Raw genomic sequence first — 22500 nt, 5'->3', positions numbered from 1 at the left:
ATGCTCATTCTTCCAGCAGCAGCTGTTGCTGTCAATCAAGGTTTCCGTGTCCGTCAGGAGAAACTCAATCCCAGAGAGAAACCTTTGTTGTTCCGGGACACGACCCCCCAACAAGGGGAGGGGGGGGGGGCCAGAGGACGTTCCATCAGCCAGACACAAAAAACCGGAGACGACCGGAGGCGACCGGTATGAACCGGAGAGACCACCAGGCAGAACGGGAGAAAAGAAGAGACGGAGACACGTGATTGGAGCGTGGTAAGGCACTCGGAGGATCACGACAGGTCGGTCAGGCTGACGTTCAGACCCATCTCGGGGCGGGCGTACGGGGCGCAGTGGGCGGCTTTGGGGAACTCGGGGGTCACCACGCGGCCGTTCTCCCCCGTGCTGCCGGTGATGGACAACCGCGCCTTGTTCCTCATCGCATCGCCCAAGGTCATCTGGACCGGGCAGAGGGCATGGCCAACACACACACACACACACACACGGACATGCACGCACGCACACGTGGACACACACACACACACGCACGCACACGTGGACACACACACACACACACACACACGCACACAGGGACACACACACACACGCGCAGGCACACGCGCAGGCACACGCGCACACACACACACACACACACACACACGACCACATAGGCACACACACGGAGAACACATGAACAGACGAGGAACAGGTTAGTGAGAGGATCGGCCGTCCTTCAAATGTAAGAATTGTAAGAATGTTTAAAAGGTGAGGATGTGGCGCGAACCAAACATGATCTCCATGGTAACGGGATGCAGGATGGAGGAGGTGATGGTCAGAGGACAGAGGTCGTTACAGGCATGGCCCACAGTCATACATGGAGACAGCATGGAGGAGGAGGGACGTGGGGGACAAACACTGGATCTGTTCGTCAAATCATAAGATCAGTCGCTACTCTGGCCAACCTCACGCCTCAGGATGGAGAGGATGCCAAAAAACGCGTGCATTAGAGGGAGTTATGAAACCTCGGCTCCTACCCCCTAAATTTTTACACTTTCGATCCCATAAACGTTGTAACCTTCCTTATATGTGGCAAAATTCTGTGAATTCTGCGAGGAAGTTGGGTTAATAGTCTGTGCGTTCTTTGCCACCTTCATTCGCGTGGCCTCGGCCCGGGACTTGTAACAGAACTCAATCAGGGCCACCAGCATGGCCAGGCCCAGCCCCCCCACCAGGATGTAGAAGACCCCCGCCACGTTGCTGAGGCTGAGCGCGCTGGTCTTCTCCTGGGGACAGAGGGCGGAGTCAGGGCGGGCCCGCGGCGCACAGGGACACACAGTATCATATGAGGTACACGCACAGACACGCACAGACACACACACACAGGCACAGGGATGCATGTTCATTATGGTACAGCGGCGTGTGTGTGTGTGTGTGTGTGTGTGTGTGTGTGGACGGACACGGGACGCAAACACACGACAGGACAGTGTGTGCGGTGGGGGAGGGGCTTCTTTGGAGCAGTGCTCAATCAACCCCCGTTAATCAGGGAGATCAATTATGGGGAGTTAGTTCTAGCTGGGACAGGACGGGGGGGACGCACCGCCTAGCAGGGGTCTGTGTAGTGTGTAGTGTGTGCATTGTGTGCGTGTGGGGGTGTGTAGTAGTGTGCAGTGTGTGTGTGTGTATGTGTGTTGTGGGTTCAGTGTGTGGTGTGTAGTTGTGTGCAGTGTGTGTGCAGTGTGTGTGTGTGTGTGTGTGTGTGTGTGTGTGTGTGTGTGTGTAGTAGTAGTGTGTATGGGTGTCTATGCGGCTCTATGTGACCAGTGGACCATTTAAAGGGGGGGCGAGACATCAGGGAGGAAAACATCGTAGGACTGAACCAATTAGGAGACAGAAACAGGTCAACATAACAAACACGTAAATAGAGAAGCGAATGAAGACGGCGTTACCACGGTGATAGTGTATTAATCTGATCCAGGACCAGTGACAACACCGTGACACACACCAGATATAGATATATAGATATGTGAACATTAACGTGATCGTTTACAATATAATATACGAACACACGATTACCATATAATACATTTACGAACAGACATTTAGAACGACAAATGTGTCTGGGTTTAAGTGTTTCGTTATTTGATGCTCCCGCTAACCTTAAGATGTATGAGTTATCAATATATCTCTTATTGTTCTATCTGTCGTCAGTATATCACTTATTGTTCTATCTGTCCTCAATATATCTCTAATTGTTCTCTGTCTTCAGTATATCTCGTGTTAACCAGTTCCCTGGAGGTGGTTGTGAGGACTGCATGGTGTTGTGTGTCGGTACAATCTGTGTGTTTTAAAACGTCTTAAAACACAATACACAAAACACGACAACACACACAAGGCATGATACACAACAAGACACACACAAGGTACAACACACACTACTCACACAACAAGACACACACAAGGTACGACACACACTACTCACACAACAAGACACACACAAGGTACGACACACACTACTCACACAACAAGACACACAAGGTACGAAACACACACACACAAAAAGACACAAACAAGGTTCAACACACACTACGCACACAACAAGACACACAATAGGTACGACACATGAGGACAACAGATGAGGGTCAACATGGTTGGACGCCCTTTAGAGGATTCAGCCAATCACTGATCCTGTATTCTAGAGATGGTCGGGATTCAGCCAATCACTGATCCTGTATTCTAGAGATGGTCGGGATTCAGCCAATCACTGATCCTGTATTCAGAGGAAGTCAGAGCCTTTAACTACGCGCCCCCAATCATCCAATCACCAGTTCCACACCACAGCTTCTTTGTAAGAAGGAAGCTCCTGGGTTTAGTATACTTTTAGAGTTAGGGTGCTGAAAAGGAGAGCATTAAGGTGCACATTTCATGGGTGACATGGCATGCATTGGGGTCTGTGAGCCGGTACGTGTTGGGGCATTAGTAGCTCTGCAGGCATGTGTCTCATGCTTTGTGATGGCGGTCTTGGGTTGTAATGGTGTGTTTGCCACATCCACTGACCTTACTTCCTGAGTCCTTGGCTCCGCATTCCCCCTTATCGTACCACCATTTGTTTTTCAGCTTGTCTAAGACTCCTTGCTCACTGAGTTTCAATACCGCAAGGTTTACAGGCGTTCTTCAGTGGAACATAACATAAATAACATTATCAATGTTATTTTATGTTATTATTACATTTACACTTGCTTTGCTTTGATCTCTATCTCTCTCATCTTATCTCGAGTCTGACTGTCACATCTTTCTGTCGTCATGGCGATGGACCTCGACGCTCCATTTGGCCTAAGCAAACGCGGGTTTTGCGGAGCCAAATGTGCATCAACGTATCGCCGCAAGTAGGCAGCGGGCGCGGCGGGGGTTGGCATGGAGACAGCCGTGGAGGGGCCAATGGGGTGGGGGGGGTCTATGTGTCACCGTGGTTACCAGGTGGCGGTTGGGTGCGCCCCCTGAGCCCAGGGAGGGTGGGGGGGGGGCGTGGGTGGGGGGGGCCGCCTGCTGCCTACTTGTGGAGTTGGGAGTGAGTTACCATCGCTCACTGGGGCTGACCTTGGAATCGCCACCACCGCTGCCGCATTCTCCTTTGTCGTACCACCATTTGTTTTTCAATTTGTCCAACAGGCCCTGCTCGTTCAGTTTTAACACTGCGAGGTTAACGGCGTTTCTTGAAACAATAGAACATAGCTTGTAAGACAGCGTCACTTAGCAATCCGGCCAATGTCTCTGAGTGTGTTTAAGCTAGGGGCTCCCCTGCTGAGCTACAGGAGGACGCTGGGAGGCTGGCTATCTACAGCGGTGGAACACAATAATAACACTGTCCTCACTACAAGAGAGATAGCACAACAGCAGTCATGAAACAATGGTTAGAGCTCAGTAGATACAGCATGCCACGTCACACACCATTCATCCTAAATGTTAGCGCTCTTAGCCCTTAGCATAGTCCTCTCTAAGCTAGACAATGTTTAACTAATTAGCATCTCAACTCATGGTACAGAAACCCAAGCAGTGCCACAGTTAGTCTAGGAAGATATTTTGGTATGAAACGGTCAAATTCATGTCCGCAAAGCGGATTCTATGTCATCGATTCTTTAACAAGAGTCGTGTACTGAAAGGGTTTCACAAAACACACTGGCAAGCAAACTCTAAACAGATCATTGCTATTTAACAGGTCTATACAGGTGATGCGGTCGAAAACAACAGTCTGCCCAGTCACTCATCAGGTTAACAGGTTAGACACACGATGCAGAGGTTAGTTGGCTGGAGATACACTGGGACCTAGGATAGCAATAGAATAACTAGTGATCAGTTCAAATCAGAAAGGCAAAATGTTCTTACATATAGAATGATTAATTCCAATTGAGGATGATAATTATCAATAGAATATTTCATCATAAATTACATTTTAAAATATGAATAAAAAATATATTTTTGCAATTTATCGACTTACAATAAATTGCAAGGGCTTTAATCTACTCTGGTAAAACTGGTTACCTTGGCTCTATACAAACCACATTATCTAGGTGGCTCAGGGCCTTAGCTAGGGCACATCAGGGTAGGTGGGATACTATAACAATATGGGGCACATTGTTATACTACTCCACCCACCTTAATGAAGATCCTTTGGGCGTAGCGATTCCGTAGCCCTTGGAGTCCAGGTTGCCTCCGACCTTCATGGTGTCACAGGGCTTCCTCTGCTCGATGTACTCGTTCATGGTGGACTCCAGCAGGTAGGCGTACTTCCCCTTGGACTTGCGGACCCTGACCACGCCCTCGGCCGTGGTCTTCACGAACACCGAGGGCTCCGCGCTGCGCATGTACGTCCACATCTTATCGAACAGGGCGATCTTGGAGCGCTGCAGGGGGAGATGGCGGAGGTGAACACCACAGGACGGCTGGATGAGGGGTGAGGGTGGAGGTGGAGGTCTGGAGGTGGAGGTCTGGGGGTGGAGGTCTTTGTAGGGGTGGAGGTAGAGGTCTGTAGGTGGAGGTCTGTCGGAGTTGGTCTGGAGGTCTAGGTCTTTGTAGGTCTGTAGGTGTAGGTGGAGGTCTGGAGGTGGAGGTCTTGGGGTGGAGGTCCAGCGGTATGAAGATGAAGAGGATCCCTACCCTGAAGAACTCCTTGGTGGACCCAGAGTCCAGCGTCCCGTAGGCGATCTCCGTCTGCTTGGCCAGGTCCTCGGCGCTCTCGATGGGCGACACCATCCGCTCCACCGTGAGGAAGGCCGCCAGGTTGGCCGTGTAGGAAGAGATGATGATCAGGGTGAAGAACCACCATACGCCCCCCACGATGCGGCCCGACAGAGACCTGGGGGGAGGGGGAGACGGGACACACATGACAGAGACCTGGGACCTGCACATGGCTGTAAGGGAGACCCTTAGCTCTCCCTTACATTCCACACATTCGCTTGGCCATTAAACGACAAAGTGATTCTGGAGTTAGATCAAAGCTTCTCCTGAGAAGGGAGGTCCAGGTTATGGGGGAGTTAAGGGCTGGTCACCAGGGAGTTATTAAGGGAAGTTAAGGTCTGGTCACCAGGGAGTTATGGGGAGTTAAGGTCTGGTCACCAGGAGGTCCAGGCTATGGGGGAGGTTAGAGGCGGTCTGGAGGCCGGTACCTGGGGGAGATTAAAGGAGGATTGAGGCCGGTACCTGGGGGAGGTTAGAGGCGGCTGAAGGCTGGTACGAGGGGGGAGGTTAGAGGCAGCTGGAGGCCAGTACCTGGGGGAGGTTAGAGGCGGTTGGAGGCCGGTACGAGGGGGGAGGTTAGAGGCCGATTCCTGGGGGAGGTTAGAGGCGGCTGGAGGCCGGTACCTGGGGGAGGTTGGAGGTGGTTTAGAGGCCGGTACCTAGGGGAGATGTCGCAGCCTTGTCTCATGAAGGCGCCGAGCGAGAACCAGAGGCTGTTGAAGATGCCGAACTCGTTGGTGGACTCGTTGGTCTGGATCTGGCCGTCCTCGTACTCCTCAGTGTGCCACTCGTAGGGGCTGAAGCGGCTGACCAGGAACAGCACTACGCTGACCCCGATGTAGGCGAACACGATGCACATCCAGATCTCGTAGGCCAGCGGGTCCAGGAAGGAAAAGACCCCAGGTTTGGACTTCTGGGGCTTCTTGATCATGATGGAGATGCCCAGCGACATGAAGGGCTTGGAGAAGTCGATCACCTCCTCGCGCACCAGCGTGATGGTCAGGGGAGCCACCGCAATGTCCGCTTTCTGCCAACACAAGGTCGGAGGTTCAGGGGTCAGAGGGCAACCTTGTTATCAGGAGGCTGATCAGAGGTCAGTCCTCTAGGTTACTTTGAGACCATATTGGACCATCAGATGGTACTTCATTATGCCCAGCTGGGATCCTGGACCGGAGTCTCGGATCCCAACATGAACAGTAGCTCAGGAGGTAGAGCGGGTTGACTGGTAACCGGAAGGTTGCTAGTTCGATCCCCGGCTCCTCCTAGCTGAGTGTCGAGGTGTCCCTGAGCGAGACGCCTGACTGCACCTGACGGGCTGGCTGTCACCCTGCGTGGTTGACTCCCCAGTCAGTGTGTGAATGTGTGAATGAATGGTTGCAACTCGCAAAATCCCCGAAATGTAAATGTAAATGTAAATGTACCAGACCATCTAAATGTTTAGTTAGTGCGTGCCCTCCTGCTGCCCACCCTCTGCGTACGGCGCAGTCCCTACTGCAGATATATACGGCCTTCACTTCATAACGTACGGATCAATATCGCACACGCAACGCTCCAGAACTAGACCACAGAAACACACCACGAGTATCCAATCACGGCTGGGCTCCTAAAGGAACCGTCCAGTCAGGGCTCACCCCGTAGACCAGCTCCCCGACCATGCCGTTCCAGATCTTGGTCTCGGCGTCGCGGGCGCCGTACTTGCCGTCGCCGACCACCTTCAGCTGGTACTTGAAGCCGCAGTGCTTGGCGATCTCGGCGGCCAGGTCCACGCAGTAGCCCTCGTAGCGCTCGTTGTCCACGAACAGGTCCGAGTTCTTCTTCAGCATGACGTAGGGCGCTTCCTGCAGACACACGCTCAGTCATAACACACTCACTCAGTCATAACCTGATCTCCTGAAAATTCAAATTCACTCAGTCATAACCTCATGAAGACACAGACTCACTCATTCATACACTAACCTCATCCCTCCTCAAGGACCAGTTTTAAGATAGGAATACAACCATCTAAAATCATAGACTAGTACAAATATAAAATCAAATATGTTTCATTACAAACATAATAAAGTTGAATTATGAAGTTGATGAAACCATTTTGGTGAAACTGTTGCATGATCATCTTAACCCAGCCTGGTTATTGATTCAATCCCCCTGGGCCATGCATACTATGAGATACTTTATACTCACGGCCTCATACATACATCATATTATACATTGTTGATATAATCACATGCAAAGCCTGGAGCTTATGGGATAGGCAATCATAAGAGAGAGAGAGAGAGAGAGAGAGAGAGAGAGAGAGAGAGAGAGAGAGAGAGAGAGAGAGAGAGAGAAAGAGAGAGTGTGTGTGTGTGTGTGTGTGTGTGTGTGTGTGTGTATAAGATAACTGATGATATTCTCACCAAGATGGTGGTAACAATAACCGTCTTGTTTTCCATTCCTGTTGATTCGTTTGCGAAGACGTCTGATTTGGTGACGGCCATCTTGTCCATTTCATTCCAGTAGCCGATCTGTTCAATAAAACAACAACAACAAGGTGGGGTTGATAAAGGCTAGGTTAGTTATGGCTACTAGTCTTTGTTGGGGTAACTAGGTTTTGTTATAGTTAGTAGGCTTAGTTATGGTTACCAGGTTTAGTTAATGTTACTATGGTTAGTAGGGTTCGGTTAATTAGGTTAGTAAGGGTTAGTTATGGGTAGTAGGGTTAGTTATAGTTGGTAAAGGTTAGTTATGGTTGGTAAGGGTTAGATATGGTTAGTAGGATTAGGTTAGGTATGATAAGTTATAGTTAGAAAGGGTGAGTTATGGTTAGTATGGTAAGATATGGTAATTAAGGGTTAGTTATGGGTAGTCAGGGTTCGATATGTTTAGTAAGGGTTGGTTATGGTTAGTAGGGGTTAGATATGGTTAGTAAGGATTAGTTATGGGTAGTAAGTTTTAAATATGGTTAGTAAGGGTTAGTTATGGATAGTAGGGGTTAGATATGGTTAACAAGGGTTAGTAGGTTATAATTACCTTGACCGGTCCGTTGTTCTTCAGCTCCATGATGTTGACAGAGTAGTTGACACGCTTCCCATGTTGGTCAAACTGGATATTACCAGTCAGCCCATCAACACGCACCTAAACACACAGTACCCAGTTAGAGAGAGAGAGAGAGAGAGAGAGAGAGAGAGAGAGAGAGAGAGAGAGAGAGGGGGACAGAGGGAGTAAGTGTGTGTGCAACTGAGTGGGTATCAGTGAGTAAGGATCTGTTTGAGGGCCCTCTGTGTGTGTGTGTGTGTGTGTGTGTGTGTGTGTGTGTGTGTGTGTGTGTGTGTAAGGACCTGTTTAAGGGCCCTCTGTGTGTGTATGTGTGTGTGTGTGTGTGTGTGTGTGTGTGTGTGTAAGGACCTGTTTAAGGGCCCTCTGTGTGTGTATGTGTGTGTGTGTGTGTGTGTGTGTGTGTGTGTGTGTGTGTGTGTGTGAGGACCTGTTTGAGGGCCCCCTGTGTGTGTGTGTGTGTGAGGACCTGTTTGAGGGCCCTCAGTATGTGTGTGTGTGTGTGTGTGTGTGCGTGTGCGTGAATGTGTGTGTGTGTGTGTGTGTGTGTGCGTGTGTGTGTGTGTGTGAATGATGACTTATTTGAGGGCCATCTGTGTGTGTGTGTGTGTGTGTGTGTGTGCGTGAGGACCTGTTTGAGGGCCCTCTGTGTGTGTGTGTGTGTGTGTGTGCGTGAGGACCTGTTTGAGGGCCCTCTGTGTGTGTGTGTGTGTGTGTGTGTGTGTGTGTGTGTGCGTGAGGATCTGTTTGAGGGCCCTCTGTGTGTGTGTGTGTGTGTGTGTGTGTGTGTGTGTGTGCGTGAGGACCTGTTTGAGGGCCCTCTGTGTGTGTGTGTGTGTGTGTGTGCGTGTGCGTGAATGTGTGTGTGTGTGTGTGTGTGTGTGTGTGTGTGTGTGTGCGTGAGGACCTGTTTGAGGGCCCTCTGTGTGTGTGTGTGTGTGTGTGTGTGTGTGTGTGTGTGCGTGAGGATCTGTTTGAGGGCCCTCTGTGTGTGTGTGTGTGTGTGTGTGTGTGTGTGCGTGAGGACCTGTTTGAGGGCCCTCTGTGTGTGTGTGTGTGTGTGTGTGTGTGCGTGAGGACCTGTTTGAGGGCCCTCTCTATCTCCACGCCGTGGGCCCAGGGCACGGCGGGGTTGGCGAGGCAGTCCCCGTTGTTGGCGCGGCGCGAGATGTCAATGCGCTGCTTGTGCAGCGAGCGGAACGCCTCCGTCATCACCTGCACTGCGTCGTAGGTCAGGGCGGAGGTGTACTGAGAGTAGGAGGAGGTGGAGGAGGAGGAGGAGGAGGGAGGAGGAAGATGAGGAGGAAGAGGAGGAGGAGGAGGGGGAGAGGGGAGGAGGAGGAGGAGGGGGAGGAGGAGGAAGAGGAGGGGGAGGGGGAGGAGGAGGAGGAGGGGGAAGAGGGGGTGGAGGGGAGGAGGAGGAGGAGGGGGAGGAGGAGGAGAGAACAGTCAGCTAGGACATGGGATTTATACATGTATAATGTGCGTGAGGAGTGTGTATTGTGTGTGTATTTGTATATATTGTGCGTGTGGTGTGTGTATTCTGTGTAATGTGTGTATGTGTGAATTGTACCGTGTGTATTGTGTATTGTTTGTGTGTTAATGTGTATGTGTATCAGGGGTCCTAACCCGTATCTTGCTGTCGGCCCCTGGGTACTCCTTCTCCTCCAGTGTGTGTAGTGTGTGTGTAGCATGTTAGTGTGTGTGTAGTGTGTTAGTGTGTGTAGTGTGTAAGTGTGTGTGTGTGTGTGTCTGTGTTGTGTATGTGTAGGTGTTGGTTCTAACCCGTATCTTGCTGTCGGCCCCTGGATACTCCTTCTCCTCCAGTGTGTGTAGTGTGTTAGTGTGTGTAGTGTGTAGTGTGCAGTGCGTTTGTGTGTGTATGAGGGTGTTGGTTCTAACCCGTATCTTGCTGTCGGCCCCTGGGTACTCCTTCTCCTCCAGCGCCTCCCACCGCTGGTCGAACTTTGCCACCAGCGGCTCGTCAAAGTCCACAATCTGGAACCCCGACACGTTGGCCCCCCCGTACTGGATCTTAGAGAGGTCCCCGTCGATGAAGCCCTAAGGGGAGAGGCTCGTCATCTATCACCTTCATCTATCATACAGCACCATCATCTACCATCCATCATCATCAGCATCACCATCATCATCATCCAAAAATAAAGTGTTATTATTCAGACCGACCTACCAGATTGGCGATGATGTAATGGTAGCCTTTGACATGTCTGCCAATTGTGACGACCTGGAAAACAGAACACACAGGGAATAACCCTTTAGAAAGACTTGAATAATTGATCTGTGGAACGTTTATATAAAACGACAAATTTACTGTGGACGTTTTTCTTATAAAATGGGTTAGCAGTAAGATACCTTATTCATTTTACACACCTCTTTAGAAAACCAACAAAAGGAGTATAGAGGCTAGCTGATGAAGGCTTCCAGCCAGAGGCTAACAGGTAGAGGATAACATATAAGGGCTAAATTATAGAGGCTAACATATAGAGGCTGACAGGTAGAGGCTAACATATAAGGGCTAAATTATAGAGGCTAATATACAGAGGCTAACAGGAGGAGGCTTACATATAGAGGATAACTGATAAAGGCTAACATATGGAGGCTAGCTACTGAGGTTAACTGACAGAGGCTAACTGATAGATGCTTACAGATTAATGTAAACTGATATAGGCTAACATGTAAATTCTGAATAAAGCTAACTGATAGTGGCTAACTGAAAGAGACTAGCTGATTGAGTCTAACTGGTAAAGACTATCAGAGAGGCTTAAAGGTAAAAGCTAACCGGTAGGAGCTATATAATTGAAGCTAACTGGTAGAGGCTAACAGGTAGAGGAATTGAGGCTAGGGTTAGGGTTACTGATATCTAATTGAGGCTAACTGATGGATAACTGAGGATATTTAAGTCAGCTGTGAGTCCAACTGTGTCGCTTCTAGGATTCCCTCAACATTGATCTACTGCTTCTCCCTGGGAGGAGAGCCTGTCTCACCACTCCGATATCCTGTCTCACCACTCTCTCATCTTTCCCTTTAATGGCTTTTTATTCCACTTTAAATTGGTAGTTTGTTAGTGTGCCTGAGGGTCCTCTTCTAACTACACTGATGTCATAACCTTCTCTTCTAGACACAGAGCTAATGCTACATGCTTACGCTACATGCTAACGCTAGCTCCCCATCCCAGGAGCTTGTTTGCCGTGCCAGAGTGAATAAGTGTTGCTCCAAAGGGAACGGTAAATAGAATACGTCTCACTACAGGTGGACCGATACTCTGCACGTCTTTCTATTTAGGAGGTATCTTTATAGAGGAGCAACCGAAGCAGCAGGAATATTCCTGTTTGATAATCCGCTCTCAGATTAAGACGGTTGAAAGGTAGGATGGTGTTTGAGCTGTCTGCATTCAGGGGGCTTCAAAGAGCCGCCAATGGGCTTAACGGCGTAACATCAGCCTCTGTGTGCTCTCTGCTGTGTTCAGCCCTGAGCCAAAGCTCTCTCTGTTCCGTCGCTACGGCGAGGTGCGTTCAGAACACAAACACACCATGACCCGCTGGTTCCTGAGGCCTCCTCATGTACAGTGTTCTGCTCGGGTCAGGACAGTCTGCTCCCGGTTAAGGGGCTGACTCCTGAGGTTCTGGGTTTGATTCCAGATTTCTGCAGCCAGTGCCCTTAATAACTGCTTCCTGAATCCACAGCAAGTCGGTTTGGGTGAGGCGTCCACTGCACAGCGGTCAGTAAATCGTAATGGACTGTATTTATACAGCACTATTTTAACCAGTGGCCACTCAAAGTGCTTCACAATATTGCCTCACGTTCACCCATTCATGAACACATTCACACACCGACGGCGGTGTCAGCCACGCAGGGCGACAGCCAGCTCATCAGGAGCAGTTAGGGTGAGGCGTCTCGCTCAGGGAGACCTCGACACTCCGCCAGGAGGAGCCGGGGATCGAACTAGCAACTGGTTACCAGCCAACCCGCTCTACCTCCTGAGCTACATGCCGCCCAGTTGACCTTGCTCCCTTTAAACACAAGGCTTCTGGACCACGTGCTGTGCCTCACACAACATGCCTTGCCTTGATCCGCACCCTGGGGTCTCCTTCCTGCTCCATGAGGTGGTCTACTACCTGCTCCATGAGGTGGTCTCCTACCTGCTCCATGAGGTGGTCTACTACCTGCTCCATGAGGTGGTCTCCTACCTGCTCCATGAGGTGGTCTCCTACCTGCTCCATGAGGTGGTCTCCTACCTGCTCCAGGAGGTGGTCTCCTACCTGCTCCATGAGGTGGTCTCCTACCTGCTCCATGAGGTGGTCTACTACCTGCTCCAGGAGGTGGTCTCCTACCTGCTCCATGAGGTGGTCTCCTACCTGCTCCATGAGGTGGTCTACTACCTGCTCCATGAGGTGGTCTCCTACCTGCTCCATGAGGGGTCTCCTACCTGCTCCATGAGGTGGTCTCCTACCTGCTCCATGAGGTGGTCTCCTACCTGCTCCATGAGGTGGTCTACTACCTGCTCCAGGAGGTGGTCTCCTACCTGCTCCAGGAGGTGGTCTACTACCTGCTCCATGAGGTGGTCTACTACCTGCTCCAGGAGGGGTCTCCTACCTGCTCCATGATGTCCTTGACCTTGTCCTGCTCACAGTCCAGGATGACCCTGCGCTCCTTCTTGGTCTCGAGGTCCTGGAACAGTGAGCGGTACGCCTCGTCCTTCCTCTCGTCCTTCAGGTTTCCCACATTAATCGCCGTCACCTGCCACTTCCTCTCGGCCGCCGTGTCCAGGACCACCTGCAGGGTGCTGAGGCCTGGGGACCAGTAAGACCAGTACAACCAGTTAGAACCAGTACCAGGACCACCTGCAGGGTGCTGAGGCCTGGGGACCAGTAAGACCAGTACAACCAGTTAGAACCAGTACCAGGACCACCTGCAGGGTGCTGAGGCCTGGGGACCAGTAAGACCAGTACAACCAGTTAGAACCAGTACCAGGACCACCTGCAGGGTGCTGAGGCCTGGGGACCAGTAAGACCAGTACAACCAGTTAGAACCAGTACCAAGACCACCTGCAGGGTGCTGAGGCCTGGGAACCAGTAAGACCAGTACAACCAGTTAGAACCAGTACCAGGACCACCTGCAGGGTGCTGAGGCCTGGGGACCAGAAAGACCAGTACAACCAGTTAGAACCAGTACCAGGACCAGTACTAAGACATCTGCAGGGTGCTGAGGCCTGCGGACCAGTACAACCAGTTTGACCAGTAGAACCAGAAGAACCAGTACCAGGACCACCTGCAGGGTGCTGAGGCCTGGGGACAAGTAAGACCAGTTACACCAGTAGAACCAGTTAGACCAGTTCAACCAGTTAGAACCAGTAGAACCAGTACCAGGACCACCTGCAGGGTGCTGAGGCCTGGGGACCAGTAAGACCAGTTAGACCAGTAGAACCAGTTAGAACCAGTACTAGGACCACCTGCAGGGTGCTCAGACCTGTGGGACTAGTTAGATGCCAAGTAACTCCAAGTACAACCAGTTAGAGACCAGAAAAACCAGTGCTCTCCCAGTAACCAGCAAACATAATGGAAGGACATTAATTACTTATTAGAGCTAAAGTTCATAGCAGACCACCATGTCTATTGTGAACTCCAACTCCCAGCATGCACTGCTCCTGGCCTCCTTTCTAGCACCTCCTGCTCTGGTTATGATTAGCCGTTAGCGACGGTTCATTTAGCACATAGTAGCGAGACGAGGCGGATCTAAAGGCAGTTCAGCCTGAAAATGGAGGCATTTTATCTAAATGAATTATGGGTAGCAATTAGTGTCATGAGGGTTATTATGGTTTGTTTAGGGCCACATGGATACTCAAATCCTACCGGTCTAGGTCTATAGAACTACAGGTCTAGATGTACAGGTCCAGGTCTATAGAATAGAATAGAATAGAATAGAATAGATTTTATTTGTCATGTCACCATGAAAATTGTCTAGAACTGCAGGTCTAGATGTACAGGTCCAGGTCTATAGAACTGCAGGTCTAGATGTACAGATCTATAGAGTGATTTGTAAGGACTATACTATACTAATAGGTCCTAGTGATGACTGACTGGTCATCAGGGGATTACATGAGGATGACATGAGGATCTGTCTGGTGGATCAGGAAACGTGTTTCAGTCCAGCCTCTGGCAGTCCGTCTGGAGCAGACATGACAACCCATGTAGTGACATCACAGGTAGCTGACAGTGTGCCCTGCCCTTGACCCCCCCCTCTCCCCCCCCCCCCCCCCCCCCCCCCCCCCCACAGCTCCCCCCCCCCGCGCCTCGAAGGTGTAAACACCCACAATCCCATTCCCTCCTCCATCTCATAAGGCTGAGTGATTGGACGGGTGCGGAGGTATGAGTCCCCTCCTAATGCGATGCTAAGCTATTCACAGGACATGAATAATGCAGGCCACTCCTCCAGAGCTCCACGACCAGGGAGCGTCCTGGGGTCTGCTGCCTGCCAACCAGCTCCCCCCCCCCCCCCCCCTCTGGGGACAGGAGCAGGCCCTCCCCCCGGGGGGCGGGGCCAGGAGCAGGTCCTCTAACAGCTAGAGCTCCAGGTATAGGACTAGAGGCCGGACCTTCACTAGAGGTAGGAACCTTCACTAGAGGCAGGACCTTCACTAGAGGCAGGAACCTTCACTAGAGGCAGGACCTTCACTAGAGGCAGGAACCTTCACTAGAGGCAGGACCTTCACTAGAGGCAGGAACCTTCATTAAAGGCAGGACCTTCACTAGAGGCAGGAACCTTCACTAGAGGCAGGACCTTCACTAGAGGCCAGACCTTCACCAGAGGCAGGAACCTTCATTAAAGGCAGGACCTTCACTAGAGGCAGGACCTTCACTAGAGGCCAGACCTTCACTAGAGGCCAGACCTTCACCAGAGGCAGGAACCTTCACTAGAGGCAGGACCTTCACTAGAGGCAGGAACCTTCACTAGAGGCAGGACCTTCACTAGAGGCCAGACCTTCACTAGAGGCAGGACCTTCACTAGAGGCAGGAACCTTCACTAGAGGCAGGACCTTCACTAGAGGCCAGACCTTCACTAGAGGCAGGAACCTTAACTAGAGGCAGGACCTTCACTAGAGGCAGGACCTTCACTAGAGGCAGGACCTTCACTAGAGGCCAGACCTTCACTAGAGGCCGGACCTTGGTAAGTGATGACTGGGAGGAGAGGAGCAGACTCTCACCAGGTGAGCCAACGCTGTGCCTTCAGCAAACAGAAGATATATATATAGTTATATATGTACAGCTACTGCAGTCAGTCTGTACCCACATCCTGGTCACTATAACCCTGACAGGAGACGTGGACTGTAGATTACTTATCAAGACATCGCTCCTCTCTCCTTCACACCCACTCTCACCCCCGATCACTCCTCATGCCTCATGCTCTCTCTTCCTACCTCAACCTGTGTCTCTCTCCCCCCATGTGTCTCTATGTGTCTATACATATACATATATACATATATACATATACTGTATATATACATACTACATACATACATACGTATATCTATATGTGTATATACATTGTAGGTATATGTACAGTATATCTCCACACAGGGCACCAGGCCATCAGGGTGCGGTTGCCATGGGAACGAGGGGATGCCATTGACCTAATTAACATGACGCTCCGGGATGGGGTCATGGCAACAGGGAGTTCCTCGGCCACACTTAGCGATAGCATGAAGCTGTGCGTAGCGTTAGCATGAAGCGTTATGCTGTACTGTATACTGTAGACTGTACTATATACTGTACTATCTCCAACCCAACATATATACTGTACTATATACTGTATACTGTACTATATACTGTATACTGTATGATATACTGTATACTGTACTATAAACTGTATACTGTACTATATACTGTATACTATGTTTACTGTACTATCTCCTACCAAAGATGTGTACTGTACTGTATATAGGGTGTACTGTTTTGTATATAGTGTCTACTGTGCTCTATATAGTGTGTACTTTTCTGTATACAGTATATACTGTTCTGTATACAGTATACTGTTCTGTATACAGTGTGTAATGGGCTATATACAGTGTGAACTGTACTGTATATACTGTGCATTGTACTGTATATAGTGTGTACTGTACAGTCTGGGACACATCATACCCAGGGGCCTCACAGAGTTGGCCCCCAGCTCTCTTCCATTCAGACAGCGGCTGCTTGAGGCTCTAAACGTTTAAACGATGAACCTCCTGAAGTAGCTTAATCCTGCTGTTGTGCTACGCTAACGTCTCCACCGGGACGATAGCCACTATCGTCTGTTTACTCAGACATCAGGCGACAGTCACCGAGGGCTATGGTGGTGTTTGTGTCTTCCCATGATTGTGTTGTTTGAGACGTTTAAACTCCACTTTGTAACGCGAGGGAGAGCGTGATACATTCACTAGTGTTTAACTGTTGGTTGAAAGCTGTTCAGTCAGCAGCCTCATTAATCTTATTACTTAATGGGGAAGTAATACTATATAGTAATACTACAGTTATACTAACGTTATACTACAGTAATACTACAGTAATACTACAGTAATTGCAGCAATAGCAATTAAAAAAATAGCAATATCTGGGCTAGTGTGTAGTATGTCTTTTTGCTATTTATTCTGATTGAATATTACAACAAATAGATGTAAAACATTTGTATAATGTTCCTTCTGATAACCTCTGTGGTCCCTTTATGTGTGTGGTGTTTCTGCCTCTGAACAAAGTGGTCTCAGGTTGAAGGTAAACGTTATGTCATGTTCACGAGGTTGTGACTTCTGGAGCGCATTACCCAGGAGCCACTGGGGTCGCAAACAAGAATGAACACAACCTTCAACACCTACAGCATGACCACAGTATCTATCACACTGGGCAGGAGACAGAAAGACAGACGGACAGGCAGACAGACAGTTGGACCGACAGACAGACAGACAGACAGAGAGGCAGGCAGAAAGACAGACATACAGACGGACAGAAGGACAGAAGGACAGGCAGACAGGCAGACAGACAGGCAGGCAGACAGACAGACAGACAGAGAGGCAGACAGACAGGCCTACCTCGGTCGCTGTCGTAGAGGTAGGCAAACTTGTCCCACTTGTAGTACTCGATGAGGCTCAGCAGGGGGCCTTTGATGTCGGGTCTCATCTGCAGGATGAACTGCTGGGTTCCGTCCAGGGGGAAGCTGGGTGTGATGAAGGACACGTGCAGCGTCCCGCAGAACGACGTGATGGTGTTCACACTCTTCTTATCGTAGAAGCCGAAGATGGCGTACACCCCCCTGGAGAACTGGGAGCAGACTGGACACAGAACAAAGAACCAGTCAGACCGAGAGAACCTATTACAGAGAACAGAGAACCAGTCAGACCGAGAGAACCTATTACAGAGAACAGAGAACCAGTCAGACCGAGAGGACACAGAACCTGTTACAGAGGACAGAGAACTTGTCAGAACAGGACCTTACAGAACCTGTTACAGAGAACAGAGAACCAGTCAGAACAGGAAGTACAGAATCTGTTACCGAGAACAGAGAACCAGTCAGACAGAGGACACATAACCTATTGACTCAGGTCCTGATGACTTACATTTATTGATACATTATTATTATATAATACTATGACTGGTAGCTGCACAGACGAAACATTGGTTCTGTCTTTCCATTTTACTTCCATTTTTCATATTCTGAACATTAATATAACAGCAAACAAACTACAAATGCTGTTTACTGGCCTTTGCTAGGGCAAATGCTTGCCCTAGCTCAGGGGGGCCCACACTTTTTCAGCCAGCAAGCTACTTTCAAAATGATTAGGTCAAAATGATCTACCTAGATTAAAAAAATGCTAAACATATATTTATTTATATATACTGAGTATATACTCTGATGACTTGCACTGAATGGAGTCAACCAGGGTTGCATAGTCCGGAGAGTAGCTGCTGGAAGCTATTCTCAAGCAGGCTTCCAAATGACCATCAGTGATGGTGGAACGGTATTTGGAATTTGGAATTATCATGTGGGAAAAGGCTGACTGGCATAAATAAGTAGAGCCAAATAATGCAGTCAAGGAGGTAGCACATTTCCTCATGTTTGGATACTTTTCCTTTGTGAGTAAGTTCCCAAATTTTCCATGAGCCCTAGACTTAAGCTCAATATCAGCTTGTACTGTAAAAATCTCATCTTCCACTGCAGACGTGTTCAGGTGAAACAGTGCTGCCAAATTATTATTTTTAGCACATAAATGTAGCGATTGGCTCGACTAAAGCAAAGTCTTGAACCGTTTGTCAAAGTCTGGCAGATAATTTTCGTCAAACAAATGGTAAATACCATAGGGATGATATTTTAATTGAGCAATTATTATTATTATTTCCTTTTCTTGGGGGCCCCCTGGAGGCCCAGGGCCCCAAGCAGTTGCCTGCCTTGCCTGTTCACAAGCTGCGCCTCTGGACGTCCCCACCAACGTCCCGGGGAGCGCTGGTCTCTGACAGAGAGGAGGGCGGACCAGCCCCTAAACCCTCACCCCTCCCAGACCAGGACGGGGTTCAGACGGAGACGAGAGGGTCTTGGTAGAGGCCGTGTCGACGGACTCGCCCCTAAACCCTCCCCTCTCCCAGTCCTGCTAGAAGGTCCTGCTCAAACGGAGAGGATAGGGTCTTGGTTGAGGCCGTATCGACGGACTAAGTGACGTGGTTATGGACGCCGGTTCTCCGCATTGGCCTGCGGTCCGGACATGCGCTGCTGCTTGTAAATGCATATTGATCAGGGGTGAGTTAATCAGAGTGATTGACCAGGGGGGAGTATCCCCCGGTGTAAGTCATCCTCCCCTACACCCCGTGGAGATGGGCCTGCTGACACCAGGGTCCATCCATTAGACACCCCCCCGCCCCCCCCCCAAGTGGTGTCAGCATCTCTGCAGCGCGCAATGTGCTGCTACAGACCAACTGGACAAGGGAACATGGAGGGAGAGGACGACACGTATCAACATGTATGAAGAGAACAACATGTAGAGGACAACATGTATGAAGAGAACATGTAGAGGACAACATGTATCTAGAGAAAAACATGTATCAACATGTATGAAGAGAACAACATGACATGTAGACGACAATATGTATCAATATGTATGTAGAGAACAACATGTATCAACATGTATGAAGAGAACAGCATGTATTAACATGTATGTAGAGAACAGCATGTATCAACATGTATGTAGAGAACAACATGTAGAGGACAACATGTATCAACATGTATGAAGAGAACAACATGTATCAACATGTATGTAGAGGATAACATGTATCAACATGTATGTAGAGAACAGTGGCGGTTGCTGGTCTTTCAAAGAGGGGAAGCTCATTTTCGGCCTACATCATATAAGTTGTCAATTTATTTATATGTAAATTATGCTCTCTATTCCTTTTCAAGGAAATGCTCTGTGACCCTGTCATACCAACTAGCTGTCTTTTACGGTGAATTGACCAGTGTCCTCTCAATGGCCAGCAGAACTAGGCTGCTTAAACAGCCCATTGTGTCACGGGTGTAGTACTTGAGCTGCTTTAAACAGGAGAAGCTCCTTTCTACACCTGCAGATGTAGCTCCAATTGTTGCCACTAATGAGAACAGTTTGTAAAGGAATTGCACTGTCCAACTCCATGTCTTTAAGGAACACCAAGAAATCAAATCAATCTGAATCAAAGTGATGGCCAGCTACCAAAACAATATTAAACTGAAACAAGGAAATGTGGGAATTCTGTTAAACTGAAACAAGGAATTGTGTGTATAAGTGTATGAAATGTACAATGAAAATTGTCGAGCAATTTCGGCAAGCAAATATCAACAAATAGGTTGCAGTTTGACTTTCAACTCGCTTGCAAAATCCGCGATGGGACTGAGGACTAAAGAGAGCTAAAGAGAGCAATCAAACGGCAACTCAGTCTTTCACAGACCCTCCAATCATCACGCAGAAGCCCAGCGTCCAGGCCAGCCCACTCCTCCATTCACCCCCAGAGACGCTGAGTGTCCGTGGGAGGGACAAAATCGCAGTATTATCCAATGACCGTCGTCTTTTCACACACTAAAAAAAGCTGTTCTATGCAGCCCCATTGAAGTAGATGGACGCTGAGCTTCAACAGGCAAATGCACTGTGAGGCTACGGGAATGTATGAGAAGGAAATCAAGTCAGGCGACCTGCGATAAACCGCTGATTCTGAACAAACTCGTCTTTGAGATGGATGTGTTCTAACACATTTTGCATCAATTAAATGTTAACACAACAGTATATATTTGACCATTTAATTTTTTTAATTTTAGGGGAAGCCGAGCTTCCCTTGCAGTCTTAGAGAAATCGCCACTGGTAGAGAACAACATGTATCAACATGTGTTTACTTGATACAGAGAGGTGTACGGAGAAGTGTCCTTGATACAGAGAGGGGTCCTGGATACAGAGAGGTGTACAGAGAGGTGTACTTGATACAGAGGTGTACAGAGAGGTGTACTTGATACAGAGTGTCCTTGATACAGAGGTGTACAGAGAGGTGTTCTTGATACAGAGGAGTCATTGATACAGAGAGGTGTCCTTGATACAGAGGTGTACAGAGAGGTGTCCTTGATACAGAAAGGTGTCCTTGATACAGAGAGGTGTCCTTGATACAGAGAGGTGTCCTTGATACAGAGAGGAGTCCTTGATACAGAGAGGTGTCCTTGATACAGAGAGGAGTCCTTGATACAGAGAGGTGTCCTTGATACAGAAAGGTGTCCTTGATACAGAGAGGTGTCCTTGATACAGAGGAGTCCTTGATACAGAGAGGTGTACAGAGAGGTGTCCTTGATACAGAGAGGTGTCCTTGATACAGAGAGGAGTCCTTGATACAGAGAGATGTCATTGATACAGAGAGGTGTCCTTGATACAGAAAGGTGTCCTTGATACAGAGAGGTATCCAGCGGGGTTACACCCCAGAACCCTCAGTAGTCTTCATCGTTCTGCTCAGACTGAACGGCGTTGTGTCAGAGTCCCGGCGCTATACCCATGTGGACAGACTGATCACTTCCTTTAAGACACTCTCTAAACTCTGATTCCTCAGCACACATCGATGTGACGCTAACCAGCTGGTACAGCCGGGGCCACGTCACCAAGTACACAGCTAGAGATAGAGAGACACATCAAGGTAGAAATAGACTGATTGTCAGAAAGACAAAGAGGTAAACACACTCGTGGTTCTATCGCCTGGAGCCTTGTTCTCCCCCCTGGGGCTCGGTCAGAGCCGGTGTTCTCCATCGTGTGGTAATGTGTGTATAATCAGCCACTGTGCTCGGAGGTGTTTACGTCCTGATGACACGCGGTTCTCTGAGGAGCGCGGGGAGCTGCTCTGAATAATCCCGGCGACAGAGGAGCTCTGAGCCGACGTGGTGCTTTCCTGGCGTCCGCATCTCAGATCACAGTCAGCTCACACTCCCACCAGCCCCGTCTGAAACCCTACACTCAGCCCCAGGGGGCGCCAGGGGCTGCGCTCTGATTGGCTGGGCGTCAGCAGAGGACTAGAGCCGTCAGATCACACCAAGCCCTGCTCTACAAAGAGCAACACGAGAACTCAACACTTTAGACCTTGAGAGAGTAGAGTAGAGAATAGAGAGTAGAGTAGAGAGTAGAGTAGATAGGAGTGTAGAGAGTGGAGAGTAGAGTAGATAGTGGAGTAGATTAGAGACTAGAGTAGAGACTAGAATATAGAGGGGAGAGTAGAGTAGAGAGGAGAGTAGAGACTAGAACAGAGACTAGAGTAGAGAGCAGAGAGCAGAGTAGAGTAGAGAGGAGAGAGTAGAGAAGAGAGTAGAGTAGAGAGGAGAGTAGAGTAGAGACTAGAGTAGAGTAGAGAGTAGATTAGAGACTAGAGTAGAGACTAGATTATAGAGGGGAGAGTAGAGTAGAGTAGAGAGGAGAGTAGAGAGTAGAATAGAGAGTAGAGTAGAGTTGAGAGTAGAGTAGAGAGTAGAGTAGAGAGTAGTGTAGAGTAGAGTACAGTAGAGATGAGAGTAGAGAGTAGAGACTAGAGTAGAGACTAGAGCAGAGAGTAGAGAATAGAGAGTAGAGTTGAGACCAGGCTGCTCATGGTCTCAGTAACCAGTCAGGGCTCACTCACACTAGGCCATCTGTACTGTGCCCGAGTACGTTTACCCCCTAAAGTCTAGATCGTTTGGCTAGTGTGAGCACACCATCCGTACTCAAGTACAGTTAAATTCCATGGCCTCAGTACA

General features: G+C 49.3%; 1 protein-coding gene across 2 annotated transcripts in view; it reads right to left on the bottom strand.

The window, feature by feature from the left end:
- Nucleotides 1-272: 272 nt before the first annotated feature.
- LOC311344848 (glutamate receptor 2-like) overlaps nt 273-22500 on the bottom strand; it is a gene marked incomplete at both ends in the record, with an annotated part of 33225 nt that continues 10997 nt past the window's right edge. Inside the window, 14 exons of one of the 2 annotated variants that reach the window (XM_084469178.1) lie at nt 273-437; nt 1128-1262; nt 3574-3688; nt 4630-4877; nt 5131-5329; nt 5871-6238; nt 6843-7049; nt 7608-7715; nt 8221-8325; nt 9325-9492; nt 10147-10305; nt 10433-10486; nt 12856-13052; nt 17321-17560. In XM_084469178.1, coding sequence (XP_084325304.1) covers nt 273-437; nt 1128-1262; nt 3574-3688; nt 4630-4877; nt 5131-5329; nt 5871-6238; nt 6843-7049; nt 7608-7715; nt 8221-8325; nt 9325-9492; nt 10147-10305; nt 10433-10486; nt 12856-13052; nt 17321-17560 — 2468 coding nt within the window. Of the gene's footprint in view, nt 438-1127; nt 1263-3033; nt 3149-3573; nt 3689-4629; nt 4878-5130; nt 5330-5870; nt 6239-6842; nt 7050-7607; nt 7716-8220; nt 8326-9324; nt 9493-10146; nt 10306-10432; nt 10487-12855; nt 13053-17320; nt 17561-22500 lie in introns of both variants that reach the window. The other variant, XM_084469179.1, reaches the window with a different exon arrangement.

Source organism: Micromesistius poutassou, assembly GCF_964030765.1.
Source record: "Micromesistius poutassou genome assembly, chromosome: 6".
Taxonomy (NCBI): Eukaryota; Metazoa; Chordata; class Actinopteri; order Gadiformes; family Gadidae; genus Micromesistius; species Micromesistius poutassou.
The sequence above is the reverse complement of the archived record's forward strand: the minus strand, read 5'-3'. Positions and strand labels throughout refer to the sequence as shown.